At 49.0% G+C, this 24,366-nt stretch overlaps 2 protein-coding genes across 2 annotated transcripts; both read left to right on the forward strand.

Annotated features, from left to right (window-relative positions):
• The first annotated feature begins 779 nt into the window (after window positions 1-779).
• Window positions 780-5,478, forward strand: LOC136500421 (pentatricopeptide repeat-containing protein At3g59040-like). The gene is made up of 7 exons (XM_066495765.1): window positions 780-982; window positions 2,022-2,340; window positions 2,480-2,770; window positions 3,506-3,751; window positions 3,876-4,000; window positions 4,515-4,613; window positions 4,698-5,478. Exons 1-7 carry the CDS (start codon window positions 927-929, stop codon window positions 5,362-5,364), a joined length of 1,803 nt encoding a protein of 600 aa, XP_066351862.1. The 5' UTR covers window positions 780-926; the 3' UTR covers window positions 5,365-5,478.
• A 9,889-nt stretch (window positions 5,479-15,367) lies between these two features.
• Window positions 15,368-16,179, forward strand: LOC136499639 (uncharacterized). The gene is made up of 2 exons (XM_066495222.1): window positions 15,368-15,523; window positions 15,646-16,179. The coding sequence occupies exons 1-2, from the start codon at window positions 15,368-15,370 to the stop codon at window positions 16,177-16,179; spliced, it is 690 nt and encodes a 229-aa protein (XP_066351319.1).
• The last annotated feature ends 8,187 nt before the right edge of the window (window positions 16,180-24,366 follow it).

Consider the following 24,366-nt stretch of genomic DNA (forward strand, 5'->3'; position numbering starts at 1 on the left):
TGAAGTGTTTGTTACTCTTGATGGTGAAGCCTCCTAGATGGCAAAGAGTTGTGCGGTGAGCTCCCAGTGCCTGCGGTAACCCTGTGGGAAGTTTGTGAAGGTCCTGATCTCGCCTTCACAAGAGAAGAGATCAAGATAGTGAAGAGAGGAAAATGGTTGAAAGAGCCCTGCTCCCTTGGGAGCTCCTCAATGGAGACGTAGGATCTATAGAAGTGAGTCCGAAACTTTGGTAAATAAATCAGGTATCTTCTTTTCTTGTTCTTGTTGTTCAAGTTGACCGCCCCGATCTATTTGTTTATGTGTGTTTTGGCTGTAGGTATGGGGAGGAATCAACTCACTATGTATCCAACAATCTTTGGTAACAAGTAGAATTGTTTAAATAAGTGTAAACTTTGTCGATTTGTGATTTCAGGTTACCATGTATCTTAATTTTTGGTCATATTATCCATTGTAAATTTATATTTTTCAAATACACTTATTCACCTCTCCTCTAGATGACACATCGATCCTTTCAAATTTACTGTGATTCATTTTTTATGTATACAATAATTCCTTTTCCTTCTGGGAAAAAATTATAAGAAAAAAATGGGCCGGGCCGGGCCCGGTTTGGACTGGGCTCGCATGACTTCGGCGTCGGCCCATGGGCTTAAATCCCCAGTTCCCCACTCCCCACCCCAGACAGGCAGACAGTCTGAAACGGGAGATGGACCCACCTGTGCCAGCCCATGCTTATCCTACTGCAGAAGCAAAAGAAAAGATCCTGCTGCTCCCTGGTCAATCGTCATCCCAAGGCATCGCTGCAAAATGGGGAGAGACGGGGTTTAAGCAAATAGTCGAGGAAGGAGAGGTTCTCCCCACTTCACCTCGGCTCGCTGGAGCCGATAAGGCTGCCGCGCCCTCCCCTCTCTCCTGCGGTCCTGCTTCCCATGGAGTCGGCGGCGATTGGGTCGCAGTCCCCGCTCTCCTTCCCCTCCAGCCTCTGGTGCGTGTCTCGCGATGGTGCGGGTGTCTTGTTGTGATTCGCGGTGGGGATGGATGCGAGGCTCCTCGGTTTATGCTTCTCTGTCCCGTCCCGTGGTGGGGAGTGGATGCTGCAGCTGGCAGTTATAGTCACGGGGGAAAACTCTAGAGCTCGTAGCGTTTGTGGGGGGATCGCTAATTTGTTTAATTTCTTGGAGACCCACGGCCGGGTCTCCAATTCGCGGCTGCCTGCGTGTTATTCGGCCGGTGGTGGACGTCTGTGCGGCTTGCGCGCGCGAATTTCACGGTGTACAAATGTGGCCTTGGAAGTTGGAAGGATAGGCTGCTGCTTCCTTCTGCCTTTGCCATGAATGGTTTGCTAACCAAGCATTCGAGTTGGTTCCACTGACCTGTTCAGTCTGATTGCGCCCCCTAGCTTTATGGTGAACTCTGAAGAAGAAAATGTTGTTTTACAGCATTATCAGCGCGACTCTCATCTGCAAACTAAAGATTTCTGCCGTGCTCATATTGCGTGCAATCTGTGTTTTTGTGTGCATAGTGGGTTATATAGCTGTTCCAGGCTTAGATACGTTTGATTATTTGGAGTAGTCCTTAATCTTCCATTCACTTCAACCATGATGCTTACATTTCCGATGTCAAACTGACTCTTCCTAGATATCTGCTCATGTCATATTTATGGGGTGCAAAAAGTCCAGTCTGATGGGCCTGTGATTCCAAAGATCCCTGCATCCAGGTTGCCATGCTTAAAGAATTCTGCTTCATTTCTTATTCTTTGTGTGTGTGTGGCACGCTCGTTTTATTTTTTATTTTTTTTGGGGTGGGGGGATGTCTGTGAAAGTCATTCCTTGCTCAGTATTCCGGGTTCACAGGGGTCTGCCAAAATCATGTTATGTCTACTTCCAGATGAAAGGAAAACAATTTGTTCATGCAAATTCTGTATAATCAATAAATTATCATGCATTTGAATGTGTTGCTTTTCCCGATGATGATGCTTTCGCTCCCTTGCTTAACTCTGCCTGGAACGTGTTTGACTGTTTCAGCAAATCAAAAGTATCCTCTGGTTTACCATTATGCAATGTGAAGATCAAGAGCAATCACAGGCTTGAGGTGGTTTGTCGTGGGATGTTAGCTACAAGAAAGTTTATGCAAAGGAAAAAGAAAGAAGAAGTTTTCAAGGATGCTGCTGATGAGACCGAGCAGATGAATTGGAGGAGAATGATGAGAGAGATAGAGGAGGCAGGATCAGCTGTACCCATTCTGAAGACTCAGCGAAGCGGGAAAGGGCCACTTCCAAGAGATGTTATTCTTGGGACTCTCGTGCGGTTCAAACAATTGAAAAAATGGAGCATTGTCAGTGAGGTATATTCACTCGCACCAGATGACCCATATATAAACTGGCTTGGTGACTAAACGGCTAGATGTGATTCTTGAATATAAAAATAATCCACTTTCAGGATTCTATACTAATTTATAATTTTATATACCCTTTTCTTTTCAGATTCTCGAATGGCTCAGAACACAGCATTGGTGGGACTTCAGTGAGATGGACTTCTTGATGCTTGTGACAGCTTATGGAAAGTTGGGGGATTTTAGCAGGGCAGAAAGGATCCTAAAGTACATGAACAAGAAAGGCTACCAGCCTAGCGTCATATCACAAACTGGTCTGATGGAGGCATATGGAAGAGGGAAGCAGTACCGTAAGGCTGAAGCAGTATTCCGTAGGATGCAAACATCAGGCCCTGAACCATCACCTGTGACATATCAAATCATTTTGAAATCTTTAGTTGAGGTCAGTATATAGCTGTCATATATTATCTATACACTGTACTCCAATGATTTAGCCACTAGAGATAGATGAAAACAGGCCCAATATTTAACCACCTCTCTCTCGATTCCAACTAGAACAAACAACCACTCTGCTACTATGATTCTGCTTTTTATACAATACATTTACATGTAGATGTTTACAAGTTTGTGGATCCTTTTTATAATAATTATTATTAGAACAGTCATTGTGAGGTTCAGTTTACCACCCTACATCTCTCCTATTGCAATCTCACAACTGGGACAGGGCATATGGCCTGCAAAATTGAAATTTAAACTGAAGTTAGCTTACACAAAGCATACTCGAATTGAAACCAAACCACCAATATTTCACTTTAATAACATGGAATTACCAGGAATTGCCTTACAATTTAGCTCACCTAGCACCATTGGAGACCCTAACCCTACCACCAACTCAAGAAATCAGCACCGAACAGGGTTTAAATGATCCGCAAGCCATAGCTACATTCTCCTCCATCAAATACCTTCCAAGTGTGAATCTGAAACAAGAGAAGAGATGTGGATTGCTAAATGTAACTATTTAACTTGTAGTGGGATATTTGCAACCACCGGTGACTTTTACTAGGGTATTTGCAATTTTGCCTATAGTCAATCCCGTCAGAAAACTAGTTATGATGATTTCTGAATTCCGATTCCCTGAACCTTTTGGCCGTACAAATTTATTTGTAATTGGTGGCAGGGTGACAAATATAAGGAAGCTGAAGCTATATTTGAGGACCTTCTTAATGAAAAAAGAACTTTTAAGCCAGACCAGAAGATGTTTCATATGATGATTTATATGTACAAGAAAGCTGGTGACTATGCCCAGGCTCGTAAGCTATTTACACAGATGTCAGAGAGAGGAATTCCACTATCTACAGTCACTTTTAATAGTTTGATGTCCTTTGAGACAGACTACAAGGAAGTTTCAAGTATTTATGATCAGGTATTTTCTCGCTTAATTGCACAATCAGATTATCAGTATTTAGTTGTGAAATCGTTATGATGCAGAATGAAGATATATAGGGTGTATCAGTATTCTTTTCCCTAATAAATGCCACAAATTTTAGATGCAAAGAGCTGGGCTAAAACCAGATGTTGTGAGCTATTCCCTGCTCATCAAAGCTTATGGGAAAGCCAGAAGGGAAGAAGAAGCATTGGCGGTTTTTGAAGAGATGCTTGATGCTGGAGTCAGGTCTTTCTCTGTCACTATTTTTATTGTCTTAATATAGCTTAAGGCTTGATCATCATGCTGCGCTACATGCAAAATGCAGACATAGTTTTGTAGTGCAGTTAAGTGTATTTGGCAATCTTTCTCAATCCTCATTAAGGACTTCTAGCCCCAATTAGTGAAAAACTTCAGAGAATATAGAGTTTGGAATTAGGTATAGAAGTATAGAATCCAAAATATTTGGTCTACTAACTTTTACCACTAATTTTCTGAAAAAATCATTCTATTTAGTTGAATACATGCAATTCTTAAGCGTACTGAAGAGTTGACCCATGAACATGTATGATTGTTAGGCTTGATAATGTTCATTTTGAGTTGTGCAAGTCAAATTGGATGCCTTCTTTCATGATTTCAAGTCAATCTATTCACAGATAAGCTGAAAACTATGCGTGAAGGTAAAACAAAATCACAGTGCAGAATAGCTGCTTGAGATTGAAATGTTCCTGTGAGTACTATTCTGAAGTATGCTATTTTGCAGGCCGACACGCAAATCATATAACATTTTGCTTGATGCATTTGCAATATCTGGATTGGTAGAGGAGGCTCATACAGTTTTCAAGGCAATGAGAAGACACAGGTATAACCCATGTCATTCTACCTAACTTTTAGAAATAAATTGAACTGTTGATTTCTCACCTTGTGACACCATTTGCCCTTGCAGGGTTGAGCCTGATCTTTGCTCTTATACCACTATGGTCTTAGCTTATGTAAATGCATCTGACATGAATGGAGCTGAGAAAATCTTTCGTAGGATTAAAGACGATGGTCTGAAGCCCAATGTTGTGGTTTATGGTACTCTGATGAAAGGCTATTCAAAGTTAAATAATGTTGAGAAAATTATGCGGGTGTATGAGAGAATGCGGATCCAGGGTGTTGAACCCAACCAGACTATATATACTACTATCATGGATGCACATGGCAGGAACTCAGATTTTGGAAATGCTGCCATTTGGTTCAAAGAAATGGAAGCTCGTGGATACCCACCAGACCAGAAAGCAAAAAATATCCTACTTTCACTTGCCAACACACCAGAAGAACAACAAGAAGCGAATGAATTGGTAGGGAATGGTGCAATTCAGCTGGAAGTGAAACCTGATGATGAAGAGGTGGATGGTGCTGATGGGCATGAAGTTATACATACCGATGCTGGAAATCACCGTTTGCTAGATGACACACAAACAAGAAACCATGTAAATGGTAGGACCAGAGTTGGTAATTATACTTTTAATGAGGAGGATGATGACGATGATGATTATGAGGAAGAGGATGATGAAGAGTTCAATTTTGTTTCTTTCAGAGATAAGAGAGAACTAAATTTTGCAAGTTGATGTCATAAATCTTGGTGTATTTTTTTTCCACAAACTAATGATCACACGATGGCCTTTCCTATACAAAGAGACTAACTTGAAATGTTAATAGAATTTGGCTCGAACCTTGAATGATATTTTCTGTCTAGCCATGTCTTCTGAAGGAAAGTGATTTAAGGCAGGACATTGGTGGATCCCTGTGGCGCTGATAGTTTATCAGGTAAGTCATACCATGTACTTCTGATTGATTGCAGCCTCACTGGATACAGACCAAACACCCCTCTTCAGCCGGTCAGTTTCACCTGCTGTGTAAGAATTACAGCAGTTTATATTTCTCAACACCACCATAGTTGAGTATACTAAAACTTCTTGACTCTTCATACATGTTTCTAAACTTATTGTGACTTGGTTACGCGTGATTAAACCACTGTTCAATTATGTATGTACTCCCTCCATTCCAAATTATAAGTCGATTTGACTTTTTTGGTACATAGAATTTGCTATGTATCTAAACATATATTATATCTAGATGCATAGCAAAATGGATGTACCATAAAAGACAAGCGCTGAAACATGTTGTTTAAGAAATTTAATTTCACATACCGGAACTTTCAAAGATGCTGATAAGATAACTATAAGCATCAAGGACTAATTTCTGCCAACAGAAGCCAATGATCTTTCTGAAATGGATGTAGACAGTAACACCTTGTGACTGTCCATCACTCCATCCTTGATGCATCAGTAACTGTTACATGGTACAACTGAACTATGAAGTTTCATTTGTCTTTGTCATATCTCATCACAAGGGAGAGAAAAAAAACATGTTTTTATATGTGTGTTTTCCAATCAATTTCTATTGTTGAGAATGTGGTATTTTATCTAGAGGATTCAATGTTATTTGGCATGGTATGGAACTTCTACGCTATCTGGGTTGGCCTACACCTGTGAAGATATATTTTTTTTTCAGAACTGATAAAAAGGAAATTTCGACAAAGTTCTTATAGTTGGTCAAAGTTTAATTTTTTCTGCTTTTGGCAAGTCCAGAAGGTTGGTGGATTTTCTAAAGACCTGACTTCGTTTTTTTTTTGGTAATTCAGGTGTACTAATGAACATTAAATAGAATGTTTCAAACTTTGAGTAAGTCAAAGCTGACTAAAAAAAAATTAATGGACTCATTTTTAAAGTTTGGTGAAGTGAGGCTCTTTGGTAACCATTGAGAAATCACAGGTTTCGTTACCTCTGGGTAAACACCTTTTTACCTGAGGACATGGTGCCACTTACTGTACTCGTTCCTTCTTCTTTTTTTTTTCTTTTTTTTTTTTGAAAGAAAGATTATGAGCAAAGCTCCCAAGTATATTCAACTCTAGCCTGAAATTCGGTCGCATGAGGAGTTAGACCTATGACACGAGGAGTGCTAATAGAACCATCCAACTAAGCTAGAGGCCAGTTTGCGTTTACTGTGCTTGTTCTTGACAGCTTCTGTAGCCTTTCTTGTTCATAAAATCGAGCTATCGCTGCCAGTTGTTCCACTTCCACGTCTGTGCGATGATCTTTAATGACATTGTTTTGATATGTTCTGGAATTTGCTCCACTGTTCATCAAATTGAGATACACTGTTGACTGTTGTGGGAACTATTCACTGCGTATTTTATACGGCGAGTCTAATAGCCATAGTTTCTTGTCAAAAAAAATAGTCATGCAGTTAAAAGGAACGGAAGTCCAATGGTGACAGCTGGGATTTTTTGGCGTCCTATTAGGAGTTGGAGCCCCTCCCAGATTTTCATCTTGCTCGCCAAGTGACCCCAAGCCCTTGATTTTTCTAATTCGTCTCGCACTCAGCTGGAACTCTCCTAGAGTCTGATCCTGGGGTAACCTGCCGGATCTCATGCTAGATCTTGCTAATCTGCCTGACAGTAACGTGCAGCGTGTGGCTCTTGGATTGGATCCTGGCTGGGGCAAGGGTGACATGATCCAGTTGCTTCCATATCAAAATCTCGCCACTCCTGTCCCTGATAATCATCATTGATTTGACACAAAAACGGGATTTCTTCTAGTTGTGCCGGCGATGAAAAAAGCGTCGTTTTAGAATGAGATGGACTATATATCAGGTTCGCTTATTGGTTTCAGCCAGGACTTATCAATCAGCTAAAAGTGTTTTTCTCTTACAACAAATCAGCACCAGTCGAGCTTATCCGTTCAGAAACCAACCAGTAAACAGACTGATTATATATTTACAGTAAAGATAGTGGTGGACAAAGCTTGCGTAAATAAAGACCTTGTCCATGTCCAACACAACCAAGGAGAGCAGAGCACGAAAGGATGTGCTGTCCAAAACAAAGCTTGCTGTCCATCGTGTGTTGGGTGGGCTTGCGGCAGCTGACAGTGACAGGCGACTGATGCGTGCCGGCTGCGAGCTGGCGCAATGAATGGCGGCACGTCGCTGGTGACGGTGCTGTTGCCTGTTGGAGATTTGGCAATGAGAGCGTCCGTCGCCCTGCTGTGACCAGTCGCTGTACCATTTCTCTGAGGTCAAATAACTTGTTTTTTTTTGTATTTATTATTGTTTATTATATATTTTTGTGAGTCTCACAAAGTGGCTGCCATTTATGAATAAGGATAGAAACGGATCGGATACGCATGGAATCGAATCCGGATATCACCTTTTACCACATTTTAATTCGAATACAGATACAGATATTTTCGAATACGAATACAAAACGGATGTCTCGGATTCGAATTTCTATTCAGATATTTACTCGACTCAACTCAAAGTGTATATTGTTAAATTCAACATATATGAATAAAATTTTACAACTAGTTCATTGTTAACGAAGTTAACTAAATGAAGTACACTTCTAATAATCTCCAATATCAAAGTAAACTAAATTATAATGGATAGTATTTAATAAAATAATAGGTCAAGTGAAGAAATTCAAATAAAAATGGTAGAAAAACAAATAGCCATTTTGCTTTATAAATATTTTTGGAATTACAAAATTATTACACAAGTAGATATTAAATTATTTGTGTATATAACATAGACAAGGATAACTCATAAAAATTATATAGTGATTAATAAATATTTAATAATTAAAATATCAATTAATCAAGCAATATTATATTTATATAAATTTATCATAAATATAAATTATATAAAATAATTTACATGAACAAATAAATAAACTAAAGTATTAAAATAATTTACAACAACAAATATATTAGGTTTAAACTAAATTAGAAAAATACTAAAATTAATTTAATCTTTATGTATCCTTAATAATTTTAAACTAATACTAAAAATTATTTATAGATATACTATTAAATGGTTTCAATGCATCATTAGTAACAATAAAATTAAATAACTGGTTACACGTTATGGAGAGAAAACTTTTAAATAGGTTCATGATACCTTGTTCTCCTTGCGGATACGGATACTGTTGGATATTGTCGAATACGGATATGGAATCGGATAGAGAAAAACACTAAAAAATGAATTCGGATATTTCCATTTAGTTACCACATTAGAAACGGATACGAATACGGATATCCATACTACAGGTTTTAGCGGATACGGATATCGGATAATTCAGATATCCATTTCCATTTCCCATCCTTATTTATGAAAACATTTGTCCAAACGTTCAAGGTTAGCAATGGGAAATTGGCAACAACAAAAAACATTTCTCCCTTCCTCTCTGTGTAGGTCAGATGATTTATAGAAGAAATCCAGGTGTTCTAGAAAGACCTAACTCTAACTCGCTAGGAAGCGCATAGGATCTTTATCTTGCGATTTTTCTCTCCAGGTTTCTGTATGTTATTAGTTATAAGGCCCTTTATGGGACAATATTTTTTTTTGTGAATTACGCAGTATAACGCATACACTCACAACGCAAGTACACTCATCCCTATAAACGTAAGCATGCAAACTCTACTCCTATGAGTATCTTCGAAGACTAGGCCAACAAATCCTCGAGATTACTCCAAAGTCACCGTAGGCGTCTCGCTGTCAACGGGAACGTCGCCTACCACTGAAAGCACAACGTCATTAAATCCTGAAAAATTCGCTCCGAAAAACATAGGAACAAAAAAATAGGAATAAGAAAGAAACGCAATCATAAAACATAGGATTGCAAAATAAAAGAATTCATTGATGATGGTTGTTTGGATGGCCTACAAGCAGCCTGTTCGGCTGGCTGGTTCGTATCGTTGCTGGTTCGTGAAGAAATACTGCTAGCTAGTTTATGTGAGAGAAAAATATTGTTCTGGCTAGAAATTTACGATCGTTTACGACAAGCCACAGCCAAACGAATAGGCTGAAGAAAAACAATGTTTTTAGATAGGCACGTGCCTTGATCCTACGCGAGCAAGCAAGAAAATAAGGTTGGATTGCATGGAAATTTTCCTATGTGTTTTCCTATAGAATCTGTTGTGTAGAAACTTTTCCTACAGAGCTTTCCTATTGAACCAAACGATGTTACAGTACATAAATTTAAATTATAATAAAGAATCCAAATCCTACCTTTTTTTCCTTTGTTTTTCTCCTCCGTTCCAAAGGTCCCATATAGAGTTTAAGAAGCCCAGCATTCTAAATAGAGCCTACTGCTAGTTCAGTTGTACGGCCATAATCTGCGAAGTTAGAGGAGAAGACGCAGGGAGGTACGACTGTACGAGGACCCAATTAGCAACGGACGTGGCGAGCCCCTGCACCAGCGGATGAGGTTGTTGAAGAGGCGCATCAAGCAACAGCGGATCGATCGCCACGCGAAATCATCAGCCTGTTTGCTGTTGGTTCGTATCGTAAAGAAATACGGCTGGCTGTTTTTGTGTGAGAGAAAAATACTGTTTCGGCTAAAAATTTACGATCGTTTACGACAAGCCACAGCCAAACGAACAGGCTGCATATCTGTCCTGATCCGATCCTGCTCATTCATGGCTCAAAAGGCGCGTGAAAGCCACCACCTCCGTCGCTGTGCGGTGCGGCTGCCCTCTCCGCGAGGGTACCCCTGCACGCGGCAACCCGGCGAGGCCCTGCAGAGCAGTGCACACTTCCATGTAGGACTTCCGGACGCCCTGCAGCCCGCTCCCGTCCGCCTTCGCCCTGCCCACGATCGCCTTCGCCCCGCCCACGAGTGCACTCCGGCCCATCTCTGCACCCGCCGGTCCTTCGTCCCCCCGACACGCCATGTGCCCCGTCCGCCAGCCCTCGGCTCGTCCCGGCCGAACAACATAAAACACTTGCAACATAAGGCTGAAAACAGATGAAATATTTGGAACATGCTCTTGCAACATGTGTGTGAAACACATGAAACATCCAAAATAAAACACTTATGTCGGTGTTTCGTACAAGCACCGGCAAGTAAATTTATAGTGATGCGCGTTAGCCTCGGATGGTGCGCTAAAGGACACAAGATTTATACTGGTTCGGGCCGAATGTCCCTACGTCTAGTCTGTTGCTGCTCGTGTTATTAGCACCGAAAAACGGTTCGTAGTAGGGGCACAAACGGTCGAGAGAGGGACTGGTCCCAAGTCTCTGAGGGAAGGGTCGAAAGGATGTCAAGAGCCTGATAGCAGCTTGACTGTGTGTGATGTGTGTTGTTCATCAAGAGTCCGTCCCTTCGTTGAAGGAAGCACATCCCCTTTTATAGATGAAGGGGACGGCTTTACAAGTGAGAGGGCTCGGATGCATACACTACCTAGCCTTGTTGTTCACATCTACCAAGCCTTGTTGTCCATTCCGGTGGGTGCGAAAGGATGATAAGCGCCTATAATACTGTCGATGCCACTATAGAATGTCAGGATGGCTACAAAGTACTGCCCCGCGCAGGATATGGACTCTGGTACAGTGGTTTTGACTTATGAGCCATGCCTTGCCTTTCTCCGCACGTCTTCTGGTTCCCTCCAAATAGGGAGCCCCTGGTCGGATGGCTCCAGTCAACCCTCAGTGTGCCGGCCGGAGAAGAGCGGTGAGCAGGCTTCCCGCGAGCCCCGGTCGCGGGGTCGGAGCAGGAAGCAGTGCTGTGGGCAAAGCCTTTTGATCGGAGGGGGCATCCGGAGGCTAAAGCGAATACTCCGATCTGGTGGACCCGAGGAGCCATGAAGCGGGTGCCGCTCCCTTGGGACCATATCGTGGTGATAGCATATTTGTCATTTGTGAAGGACGCGAGTCTTTTTCTGGACCATAGTGGTTATCGTATGTCTACGTCGGGTTCCGTGCCCGAGGGCTGAAAGCGGCGCCCACAACTCTATAGGGCGAAGAGCACGCGCCCACAACAGTATTTAGGCTCTGCTACGCCTGGAAGGGTCTAAAGCACCCATCCCGTCGTTCTCTGGCAGTACTTTTCCTGTCGGGGCGCAGGGTATGGACTCTGGTTCAGTGGTTTTGACTTATGAGCCCTGCCTTGCCTTTCTCCGCACGTCTTCTAGTTCCCTCCGAATGGAGAGCCCCCGGTCGGATGGCTCCAGTCGGCCCTTAGTGCGCCAGTTGGAGAAGAGCGGTGAGCAGGCTTCCCGCAAGCCCCGGTCGCGGGATCAAAGCAGGAAGCAGTGCTGTGGGCGTCCCTCGGGCGAGACCGAGCCTGTCCCTCGGGGTTCGGGCGAGGCAGAGTCAATCCCTAAGATCTCGGGCGAGGCGGAGCTGGCCCTTATCCCTCGGGCGAGACCGAGCCTGGCCCTCGGGGGTCGGGCGAGGCGGAGTCTATCCCTAAGCCCTCGGGCAAGGCGGAGCTGGCCCAAAGGCGTCGGGCGAGGCGGAACCAAACTCCCGTCATTCGGGCAAGAAACGTAGCGGCGCCCTTGTCCGTCCAGAAGTTTTTAACGTTCAATGGTTATTGGTTCCACCTCCTGGGGTACCCTGGTGTTGGGTCCCTGACAGTAGTCCCCGAGTCCCCGGGCGATTCAGACAGAATCGTCCGAGGGTGTTTTTAATTTCGTCGGAGTTAATTTGCCAGAGGGTGCGCGCGAGCGCACTCGATGGGTGTAGCCACCGAGCCCCCGGGTGACTCGAGTAGAGTCGCCCAGGGGGTAGTATCAGACCCTTCATGGGTAAGGCTGAAGAACTTGGTTTTTTGTCGACGGGATATTTTTAAGGGAATCGTGATATTCCGTTCGCAGGAATTTTACTCAGTTCTGGCCTGGCTGGGTCCTGACTGCGGATCAAGGCCCCGGTGATGCTTGCGTCTTTGAGTTCTGGTTTCTCGTGGGCCCATCCTTCATTGGGGTAGCCATTGAGTTGGTTTGGGCCTACCCCCGGTCGTTATGGGCCCAGACGGATTACAGAAGAGATTTTCCTGGTCCACGTCCCCTCTGTGGGAAAAGAGTCCGGTCGCTTCGGGAAGGCGAACCGTCCAGCGTGATTTTGGTGGGAGAGGATAGGGATCATGGGCGCGTGTCCCACGACGTGACACGATGGTGCGCGTGGCAGGCCCGGAGATCGAGACGGACGGTTGCCCTTCTCGCATCCATCACCCCTATAAAACCACGGGGTTCGCCCCCAGGGTTCCATATTTCACCCCCTTGCCTTCGCGTCTGAAACCTCCACCACCAATTGCCCTAGCCTCCTACGCCCGCGCTGTCGTCGTCGTCAAACTCGCTGCTGCCCTCTTCTCTGTGCTACTCCTATTGTTGCAATGGACCCAGGGTACAAATCCAACATCTCCCTTTGGCGCCTAGAGGGCCTCGTCCGTCGAGGCCTCCTTTGCCCATTGACCGCCGCCGAGGAGTGGCGATTGCCCAGTGAGGAGGAGGAGCCACAGCCGCCTGAAGGGTACGTCATATCTTTTGCTCACTTCCATGAGCGGGGATTCGCCATGCCTGTCCATCCATTTTTCTGGGGATTGCTGGACTATTATCAGGTGGAACTGCAGCACCTTACCCCCAACGGGATCCAGCACATTGCGGCGTTCGTCGCTCTGTGCGAGGGGTTCTTGGGGATCGGTCCCCACTTTAACCTGTGGTGGTATATCTTTGCCGTTAATCTGGTGAAGAGGCGGGTCGGGCAGCAAGAGCTACATGCGCCGGTGGGGTGCGCCAGCATCCACCTCCGCAACAACCGAGGGAGGATGTACCCGCTAATGCATTTGTCCACCTCCAACAAGGGGTGGCATTCGCAATGGTTTTATATCAAGAACGACGCCGCCGCCCCCTTGCCAGCTTTCACCGGGCGCTACATCTTGGAGGCCCCAAGGTCGTGGGGGCAGGGCGTCCCAGGCAAGGGGAAGAAGCAACTCAATAGCCTTCTCACCACCATCCAAACTCTAAAGCAGAGGGGCATGAAGGGGTCGGGGATCATCAGCGCCTACCATGCGAGGAGGGTGGTGCCGCTGATGGCGTGCGTACTTCCCCTATATCAGATGGTGCCCGAAGCGTCGCTTGAAGGGACGGCACTCGTCGACGAGGCGCTCCCTTACTCTGAAGTGGCACAGCGAATCAAGGAGGCAATGGAGCCCATGAAGGACTCTGCTAGCGCTGTCCTTAACTTCGTGTATCTGGTGTCGGGGCATCCCTCGATGCGACTGGAACCGGGGTTTGTTGACTTTGTAAGTTTTCTTGCCTCTTGCTCCTTTCTTCTCTTGTAATTTCTGATCCCCTGATGTTAACCTTGGGATGGTGGAACCAGCCGAGGGGACTGCACTTCAAGGACAGCCCGGCTCCATTGCCGAAGGACCCAACCTGGGCGGTAGCGAACCGCGCCATGGCTGGTTGGGACAAGAAGACGCGGGAGCTTGCAAAGAAGAAGGCGATATGGAAGCAGCAAGCTCGAGATCAAGGAGAGGAGACAAGCAGTGAAGACAATGATGATGACGATGAGTTAGATGAGGAAGCAGGCGGCGTGGATTGGGGTGACCTAGTGAACGAGGACTCATTGCCCACGTAGGGACCCTTTCCGTTCCACACGGAGGGAAGCGAGTCTATGGGAGCAGTGGAGCCGGGCCTGCCCCTGGGTCCGGTGGGAGCCGGTGGATCCTCCGCTACCCTCCGGGTGCCGGTGGAGGATCGGTGGATGGGAGGGGTCGGATCCGAGACCGTCCCCGTGGTGCTGGTGGAGGGGGGTAGCTCCAACGCCGTGCCTCGAGAGGTGATGGAGGGGAGCGGCTCTGGTGCTACACCCCATGAGACAGTGGAGGGGAGCGGCTCCGACGCCGTGCCCCGAGAGGTGATGGAGGGGAGCGGCTCTGGTGCTGCGCCCCATGAGACGGTGGAGGGGAGTGGCTCCGATGCCACACCCCGAGAGGTGATGGAGGGGAGCGGCTCTGGCGCTGTGCCTCATGAGACAAGGGAGACGAGCCTCCCTGCTTCGGAGCAGGGAGGAGGCTCGAAACGGTCCCGCCCGCATGAGTTGGAGCAGGGGTCTGGGGGTTCTTCCCCGAAACGTACCCGCCGCCCGAAAGCGTCAGAGTATGTCATCGACTCCCCTCGTTGTTCCCTTTATTTTTCTGTTTTGATCTTACGCTTTTTCCTCTTTTGTAGATTCTTGCGACGGGGCCACCCTCTGGGGCCGGCGCCCAAGAAGAGCCTTGCCCTTCAGACAGGACAGCTGGTGCTGCCCGACATCACCCATGTTTCGAGCAGGAGCGTCACGGCCTCGTTGGCCAGTCCGGCGGCACCCGCGGTGGCGCCCGCGCCCTTGGTGGTTACTGAACAGGTGACCGCGACCACGTTAGGCCAAGAGCAGCCGGACGTAGCCGTGGTTGTGTCCGAGGGGGTGGCGCAGTCCGCGCCTCCGGTGGCCACAGAGACGACGCCCGACGCAGATCGGGCAGAGTTGGATGCGGCCATTGTGGCGTCTAAGGGAGCGGCGTAGTCCGCGCCACTAGAGGTCTAGATGGGGGAGGCCATGACCGTGTCAGGCCCGACGGGGTCGAATGCGGCCATGGTGGCCTCCGAGGTGGGCCGAACGGGGGAGGATACGGCCGGTGGGTCTCTGAGCATCTTGGCGGTGGTGGGAAGGACTCGTCGGCCGTCACCCCTAGCCCTGTTGTTGAGGGGTAGCCGTTCCCCTACACGGAGCGGGCCAACGCTCCATTGGATGGATGCTCGGGATCCGTCGTCGGCTCTGTTCACGCTTGATGATGTTGCCGAGAGTGTGGAGCAGGAGAACCTTGACATTGGGTTCTCGGCCGTGATCAATGCCTTGAACCAGGCCAATGGAGCCCTACGTGAAATCATCGTTCCTTCTAGCTGGGTATTCGCCTTGTTCTCCTCCTTTTTGTTTCCTTTGTGTTTTCTTGTTTTTGATACCGGTCTTCTTTTTAGAATCTTGCTGCCCATAGCCGGAACAAATCCTAGTTTCTCCACGAGTGAAAGGTGGAGTGGGACTGCCTCATCGAGGAGGCCCAGCTACGAGGAGATGTGAGCACACAACTTGCTGTCGTCCAGCGGCAGGAGGCCGAGGCACGTCGTGACGTGGAGGAGTTCCATGCGATGTTTGAGGATTTGTCGGCGAGGACAAAGCTGGATGAGGAGGAGATCGCCAGGCTCCGAAAGGAGCGAGACGAGCTACTGCAGAAGAGTGCCACGACTAGTGAGTGGGCTGGCGAGCTCCTAGCAGAGCTAGAGACGGAGCAAGATCTCAAGCTTAAGGCTGAGGAGAGGTCCGCAGCATTGCAACAGAGGGCAGACTGGGCCATCTGGGAGCACAACGAGGCGCATGGGGTGGCCAACTCCCTTCGGGCGGATCTTGGGGATGCAGTGAGCCAAAGGTTGGACGTTGAGAATGTTGTTACTAGGTTGAAGAAGGAGCTTGCCGAGGTGCGAGAGATCCTTCGGGTCGAAAGCGATGAGCATGACCTGCTGCAAACTACCGTCGGTGTGGTTACCGACGCCCTAGAGGTGGTGTAGCCAGAAGGATCCAGCTCGCTTGTAGCTCATGCCGCGGGAATCACGTCATGGGTAGGCCAACTTGAGGAGGATGCCTTCCATGCCGGTATCATCACCCAAGCCTTTGCTATCGCCCATTCCCATTATGATCAAGAGATCAACCTAATGGTAATGAGTCATGGTTTTGCACCTATTTATGATGATGATGAGCTGGACAAGATGGAAAATGCAGTGGCTCCCCACGCGCGAAACCTGGCAGATCAGCTGAAACAAGAGGTTCTCCCTTCGTGGAAGTAGTTAGCTTGATAAACACTTATTTGTAATATGTGAACAAGTGTCAGTATTTTTGTGTTTTGGAAATAGTTTCGTAATTTTCATTTTGTTTGTTTAATCTTATCTTCTTCTCTTTTTTGTGATGAAAAGATTTCGATAGTCGACCCTTCCGTTTTGTTAAGACCATAGGGCCTGAGGTTTTTTAGGGGAAACTTGATTGTGCTGGTGAGCAAAATTACCGTAGCTGTCTGGGCGTGGGTCTTTTGTGGTCTTACCAGTCTGTTTCACCGAACCTTACCAGACTTGATTGATTTTTAAGCAATCTGCTAGCTTCCCCCGTGAAGGGGGCTCTGCAGGTGGACCCCTCCAACTCCTTTCGGGAAGGCAGGAGCCAAGGCTAGTAATGTGAGGAACTACGAACGCGATTATGCTAGTGAACCAAAAAGACTCCGTAGCCAATGGAGCGTAGGGTCTGGTGGTTTGTCCAATTTGTACTTATCGTCTTATTCCCACACACCATGCGTTTGGTTCCACAAACGTAAGGAGGGGTCAGGCTAAGAGGGTGTTTAAATAAACAGGCACCCCTGGCAGCCCCTGAGCGATGTTCATGCCCCTGCCGTTGTTGGGGTCGGAGGCTCGGTAAAGAATTTCAACACTCAAAGTAAGTAAACAGGGGTGCTTATCTTTCAATTGGTCGTTCGTTCGTTGTTTTGCCTGGGCCGCCTGATCGACCTAGGAGGCCCACTGGGCTCCCCCTAGAGGGAGGTTCCATCATTGGGTCGTTCCATGGTCCTGCCTAGGGAAGCAGAGAGTCGCCTGCAGGTGAGCGTGCCTCGGTTCTCGCGCTCAGGGCGCATTAGTGGCGGGCCATGCCCGGGTGACGTTCTGGCTTACCAAGCGGTGTCCCGTCGACCAGAGCGCGTCCCGTCGTTTTTGGCGCGTCCCCTCAGATTTCTATCAACATTGATTTCACATTTGTATTGAATAGGGGAAGGTAGAGAGTTTTTCGTCCGAACCTTTTGCCTTTCCTTAGCTGCTAAGCCCCCTCTTTAAATAGGGGGTGGGGAAGAGTTCTCGCCCCACCTCCCCGCAAGCCTCTGAGCCGCCACCTCTTTTCCTTTCTTCTCACTGAATGCATCGGCTCCTAAGTGAGAGAGGGTAATGTTAGGGAGAGAAGAACTCACAAGTCCGCCCGTGATTCCAGAGCGCGATGTTGAGCTGGAGGTTATCCAACGTAGATGAAATGGCGGGGTTTGCCTGTGCTGAGGAGGGGTCACCGCTACCGAAGGAGAAAAGGCGTCGGAGGGTGATGAGCGTTGTCGATTTCACCGCCATTGGTTGTGGCCTTCCTTCAGCGGGAGGCGCTTTCTGCCCTAACACCGTTGTCAGGGTTACGGCTGATGACGATGGCATAGTCCCCGGGCATCCTAGCAGAGGCGTTATTGTCGGGGTTGCGACCGATGACGATGGCATAGTCCCTGGGTGCCTCGAGGTTAGGACACCATAGTCACCAGCGTGGTGCTCATTGTTGCAGATGACGATGCTTTCGAAGATTCGGCGAAACGGTGGGACGTCGCCGATGGAGAGCGTGGCACGGCGACCGTAGTAGACAAACTGGTCCATGTACATGCCCGGACGTTGCCGATGGAGAGCTTGGCGCGGCGGCCGTAGTAGTCGAACTGGTCCGTGTACATGCCCAGACATTGCCGATGGAGAGCTTAGCACGGCGACCATAGTAGACGAACTGGTCTGTGTACATGCCCGGACGTTGCCGATGGAGAGCTTGGCGCAGCGACCGCAGTAGTACTCATAGTAAAGCTAAGCAGAGACTGTAATTGAATAAGTTTGGGGGAGCCCCTAAGTGAATAGTCCTTTGGATTTTAGGAGTATGCTAGTCCTTTGCGTGATTAAATCATTTTGTAAGTGGTTAATTTGTGAAAAATGAACAAATTTTCATCTTTTGTTATGGCAAATAACTTTTCAGCTTCCTCTTCTTGTAGAAGAGGTTTCGGTGCCCTCCAACCCTTCCCGTGGCCCAAGTTGTAAGAAACTAGGAGTGCGAGTGAATTAATTCTGATCACGCTGGTGAGCAAAGAGGTTGTAGCCGCTGGGGCATGGGTCTCCCGTAGTCCTACCAGTTGTACTCAGAATTTATTCCCAAAATCTTAGTCCTTAGGACTTGTTTATGAGAAGATCGGAAAACTTAGATAAAGTTTTCAAAGATAATACAGGAAGTGTTTGCAAGATAAACGTACTTGTACTTGTATCAGCCCCCGAGTGAGGTTCAGCCCCTCACAATTTGTAGGGGTCGGATGTCACTAAAAGATCGGGGTTTTGTAAAGACAAAAACTGATAAGAAGAAACATGCGTTTATTTAAGGGTAAAAATGACATAGCTGCTCAATGTTCCAGGCGTTGGTGAAGACCTCGCCATTGATGGTTTTCAACCTATAGGCGCCCGGGCGAAGTACTTCCGCAATGACGTACGGCCCCTCCCAGGGCGGGGAGAGCTTGTGGCGGTCCTTGTTGCTCTACACAAGGCGGAGGACGAGGTCCCCGACGTTGAAGGCTCGGTCCCACACTCGTCGGCTATGGTACCATTGCAACACCTGCTGGTACTTAGCTGAACGGAGGAGGGCGATGTCGCGGGCTTCATCTAGCTGGTCCATGGTGTCTTGGTGGGATGCCTCGGCCCCCTGTTCGTCGTATGCTCTGATTCTTGGTGCTTCATAGTCGAGGTCCATTGGGAGAACGGCCTCAGAACCATAGACCATGAATAAGGGTGTGTAGCCGGTGGCCTAGCTAGGAGTTGTCCTTAGGCTCTGGAGCATGGCCGGAAGCTCAGTGAGCCAGCGTGCACCGAACTTGTTCAATCGGTTGAAAATTCTGGGCTTAAGGCCTTGCAGGAGCATGCCGTTTACGCGCTCGACCTACCCGTTCGTCCGGGGGTGCGCGACGGCTGCCCAATCAATCCAGATGTGTTGTTCATCGTAGAATCGAATGAATTTCCTACCGGTGAATTGCATGCCGTTGTCTGTGATGATGGAGTTCGGTACTCCAAAGCGATGGATGATGTCGAGGAAGAATAGCATAGCTTGCTCGGATTTGATCGTGGAGATCGGTCGAGCTTCGATCCATTTTGTAAACTTGTCTATGGTGACAAGCAGGTGGGTGAAGCCCCCGGGCGCCTTTTTGTGTGGCCCAACCAGGTCAAGCCCCTAGACCATGAAGGGCCACGTGATGGGGATCATCTGGAGCGCCTGGGCTAGAAGGTGAATCTGCCGAGCATAGTACTGATGCCCTTCACAGGTGCGTATAATTTGTTCAGCATTGATTACTGTGGTGGGCCAGTAGAAGCCCTATCAGAATGCGTTCCCAACCAAGGTCCTTGGCGTGGCATGGTGACCGCAGACCCCACCGTGGATATTGCTCAGCAAAAGTTTTCCCTGTTTGCTAGGGATACAGAGCTATAGGATCCCGATGTGGCTTCGTTTGTAGAGTTTGCCTTCTACAAGAACGAAGGACTTGGCGCCACGTGCGAGCCATCGAGCTTCCATCCTGTCTATCGATAGTGTGTTGTAGAGGAGGTAGTCGAGGTAAAGCGTTCTCCAGTCGTTGGGAGGGTACGACTCTGCTGCTAGATCCTCTTCAAGCTCCATGACCTCGGGGTTGGGCGGAGCAGTCGGTGGGTTGGCCCCCAGGGCTGGATCAGGCGGGCCATCATCGGCTCATTCTGACCCCTCATAGCGCACCGAGGGCTTGTGTTGATCGCTGGTGAAGACACCCATTGGCACTAGCTCTTGGGCGGATGCTGCTTGTGTGAGCGTGTCGGCTGCTTCGTTGAGGTGCCTTGGGATGTGATTGAGTTCGAGGCCGTTGAATCTGTCCTCCAGCCATCGGACTTCTTGGCAGTATGCCTCCATCTTGGCATCGTGGTAGCTTGACTCCTTCATGACCTGGTTGACGACCAGCTGGGAGTCGCCCCTGATGTCAAGGCATCGGATGCCCAGCTCGATGGCAATTCATAGGCCGTTGATGAGCGCTTCGTATTCGGCGATATTGTTTGATGAGGGGAAATGGTGCCGAACCATGTACCTCATGCGGACCCTAAGGGGAGATATGAAGACTAGTTCCATGCCGGTGCCCTTTTTCATCAGCGATCTGTCGAAGTACATCATCTAGTACTCTTGATCGACGACTGCTGGTGGCATCTGGACCTCGGTCCACTCCGCGATGAAGTCAGCCAGCACCTAGGATTTGATCACTGTTTGAGGGGCATAAGTAATGCCCTGATCCATCAGCTCGAGTGCCCACTTTGCGGTTCTTCCTGTAGTGTCCTGGCTACGGATGACCTCGCCGAGGGGGAACAACATCACGACTGTCACAGGGTGTGACTCGAAGTAGTGGCGTAGCTTCCTCTTGGTGATGAGGATGGTGTAGAGGAGTTTCTGGATTTGGGAGTAATGGGTTTTGGAGTCGGATAGCACCTCTCTGATGAAATATATAGGGCGCTGCACCTTGAAGGCGTGCCCCTCTTCTTCTCGCTCTACTACCAAGGCAGTGCTAACCACTTGCGTGGTGGCCGCTATGTATAGGAGGAGGGATTCTCCGTTGCTTGGAGGGACCAGGACCGGGGGTTTAGTTAGAAATTGCTTAACCATGTCAAGCGCCTCCTGAGCCTCGGCTGTCCACTCGAAGTGGTCGGACTTCTTCAAGAGTCAATAAAGGGGGAGTCCTTGTTCGTCGAGGCGCAAAATGAATCGGCTGAGGGCAGCAAGACACCCTGTGATCCGCTGAATCCCCTTTATGTTCTGGATCGGGCCCATCTTTGTGATGGCTGAGATTTTCTTTGAGTTGGCTTCGATGCCGCGTTTGGAGACAATGAAGCCGAGCAGCATGCCCCTTGGGACCCCAAAAACACACTTTTCGAGATTGAGTTTGATGCCGTTTGCCTGGAGTTTCACAAAGGTTTGTTTAAGGTCGGCGACAAGGTGGTTAGCCCGCTTGGACTTAACTACGATGTCGTCGACGTAGGCCTCAATGGTCCGCCTGATGAGGTCCCCAAAGCAATTGAGCATACAGCGCTGGTAAGTTGCCCCAGCGTTCTTCAGACTGAACGACATTGAAATGTAGCAGAACAATCCGAAGGGGGTGAAAAAGACGTCGCAAGCTGGTCGGACTCTTTCATCATGATCTGGTGGTAGCCGGAGTATGCGTCAAGGAAGCAGAGGGTTTCACACCCTGAGGTGGAATCAACTATTTGGTCTATGCGTGGCAAAGGAAATGGGTCCTTTGGGCATGCCTTGTTGAGGCCTGTGTAGTCGACACACATCCTCCATTTCTCGCTCTTCTTTCGCACAAGAACGGGATTTGCTAGCCACTCTAGGTGGTATACTTCCCTAATGAACCCAGCAGCCAACAGTTTTGCTATCTCTTCACCGATGGCCCTGCGCTTTTCCTCATCGAAGCAGCGCAGGCGTTGCTTCATCGGCTTGGAGCCTGGGTGGATTTTCAAGGTATGCTCGGCAACCTCCCTCAGAATGTCTAGCATATCCGAGGGTTTCCACACAAAGATGTCTTTGTTATCATGGAGGAAGTCGACGAGCGCGCTTTGCTATTCAGAGGAGAGCGCAATACCAATGCGTACCTTTTTAGCCTCGGAGCTGCTGGGGTCCACGAGGACCTCCTTGTAGCCCTCTGCCGATTCGAACGACCCGATCGATTTCTTGGCGTCGGGCATTTTTTCGGCAACCTCCTCCCTGAGGGTGGCGAGTTCCTTGGAGGTGATGACTGCGGATGCGTGATCACAGCATTCGACTTCGCACTCGTAAGCGCGCTGGAAGGAGGTGCCAACGGTGATGACCCCACGGGGGCCCAGCATCTTTAGATTAAGGTACGTATAGTTGGGGACGGCCATGAACTTCGCATAACACGGTCATCCCAGGATGGCGTGGAAAGTTCTCGGGAACCCCACTATGTCGAAGGTGAGGGTCTTAGTCCTGTAATTGGACTGATCCCCAAAAGTGATGGGTAGATTGATCTGCCCCAGTGGTACGGCCTGCCTACTAGGCACGACGCCATGGAAAGGCGCTTGGATGGGGTGGAGGTTCATTCGGTCGATGCCCATCTCGTCGAGCGTCTTGGCATACATGATGTTGAGGCCGCTGCCTCCGTCCATTAATACTTTTGTGAGCCACTTTGGGCTGACGATCGGGTCAACGACAAGCGGGTACCTTCCTGGGTGTGGGATGGTATCTAGATGGTTGGTCCAGTCGAAGGTTATGGCGGATTCTAACCACCAGAGGAAGGCAGGCGTGGCCGGTCCGGCCGTATAGACCTCACGACGCGTGACCTTCTGGCGGCGTTTGGAGTCATAGGCTGCTGATCCTCCGAAGATCATGAGGGCACCATTTGGAGTCAGGAAGGCGTCGTCCTTCTCCTCTGCGTCATCTGTGGTGGGGGCAGGTTCCTTCCCCTGCTCCTCTTTGTTGAGGCCCCCAAACAAGTATTTGCGCATGAGGCCACAATCCTTGTATAGATGCTTTGTCAGGAAAGCGTGGTTTGGGCATGGCCCTCGAGCATTTTTTCAAAGTGGTTCGGAGTGCCCTCCATGGGCTTCCAGCCACCCTTGCGGTCGATAGCAGCCACGAGCGAGTTGTCACACCGTTGCTTCTTGTTTTTTCTTTTGGCGGGACGGTTGGAGGCGCCTTCGCCGGCGTCCTCGTCCCGCCTCGCCTTGCCGTCGGAGCGGTCGAAGATGGCTCCGATCGCCTCCTCTCCTGAGGCATGGCTGGTGGCGATGTCCAGGAGTTCCTTGGTGGTCCGCGGGCCCCTACACCCTAGCTTGTGGACCAGGGATTCATAGGTTGTCCCGGATAGGAAGGCTCCTATCATGTCGGCATCGGCGACGTTAGGGAGCTCGTTGCACTGCCGGGAGAAGCGCTGGATGTACCCACGGAGGGTTTCATCGGCCTTTTGGCGGCAGTTCTTGAGGTCCCATGGGTTTCTAGGGTGTTTGTACGTGCCTTGGAAGTTCCCCACAAAGATCTCCATGAGATCCGTCCAACTTTGAATGGCATTGGATGGTAGGTGCTCTAACCATGCTCGTGCCAAATTGGCTAAGAATAGTGGGAGATTGCGAATAATGAAATCGTCATCACTCACACCACTGGCTTGACAGGCAAGCCGATAGTCTTCAAGCCAAAGCTCGAGGTTTGTTCCTCTAGAATATTTAGGGATATTGGTGGGCGGTCGGTACCTTGGTGGGAAAGCAGCGTTGAGGATGTGTCGGTCGAAGGCCTGAGAGCCTGGCAGGCCAGGGCTTGGGCTCTGGTCCTCACCACTGTTGTAGCATCCACCGCGTCGGGGATGATAGCTGTGGTGGGCTCCTTCCCTTCCGTCGCCATGGGTGCACCTATGGGCGTCGATGGTGCTGCGCACGTCATGGTTGTGGCCGAGACGTTGATGTACCGGGACAGCGAAGTGCTGCCTGTCGCCTGGCGGTGTCTAGTGAACGAACGCGTCCTTGGCGAGGCAAACCAAGGGCGTGCGCTGGCTGGCGTCGGGCTCGCATCGCTGAGACAACTAGCTTTCCGCCTGCTGCGCCGCCGTGCGCTCGAGCAGCGTGCGAATCTCTCGGTGGGCCCGGCGATCCTCAGATGTCGCGGCCTCCGAAAGGCCGTGCAGCAAGGCCGTCGCAGCGGCGATGTTTTGACTTGCCTGAGCAAAGTGAGGGAGGGTCCCATCATCGATGAGGATCCTCTGGTGTGTAGTCTGGGCCATGGCACGCGCCCCCCCGTCTACGCGGCATTCAATCTTGCGATTGATGTCCGCGTACTCCCGGACGAGCCCTTGCCTGGCCTCATCGATCTTCAGCTTGCGGGCCCTCAGCTGCTCCATCCTTAGGTGAGATGGGGCTGCTGCCTCTCCCCCGAAC

This window comes from Miscanthus floridulus, chromosome 13 (assembly GCF_019320115.1).
Source record: "Miscanthus floridulus cultivar M001 chromosome 13, ASM1932011v1, whole genome shotgun sequence".
Lineage (NCBI taxonomy): Eukaryota > Viridiplantae > Streptophyta > Magnoliopsida > Poales > Poaceae > Miscanthus > Miscanthus floridulus.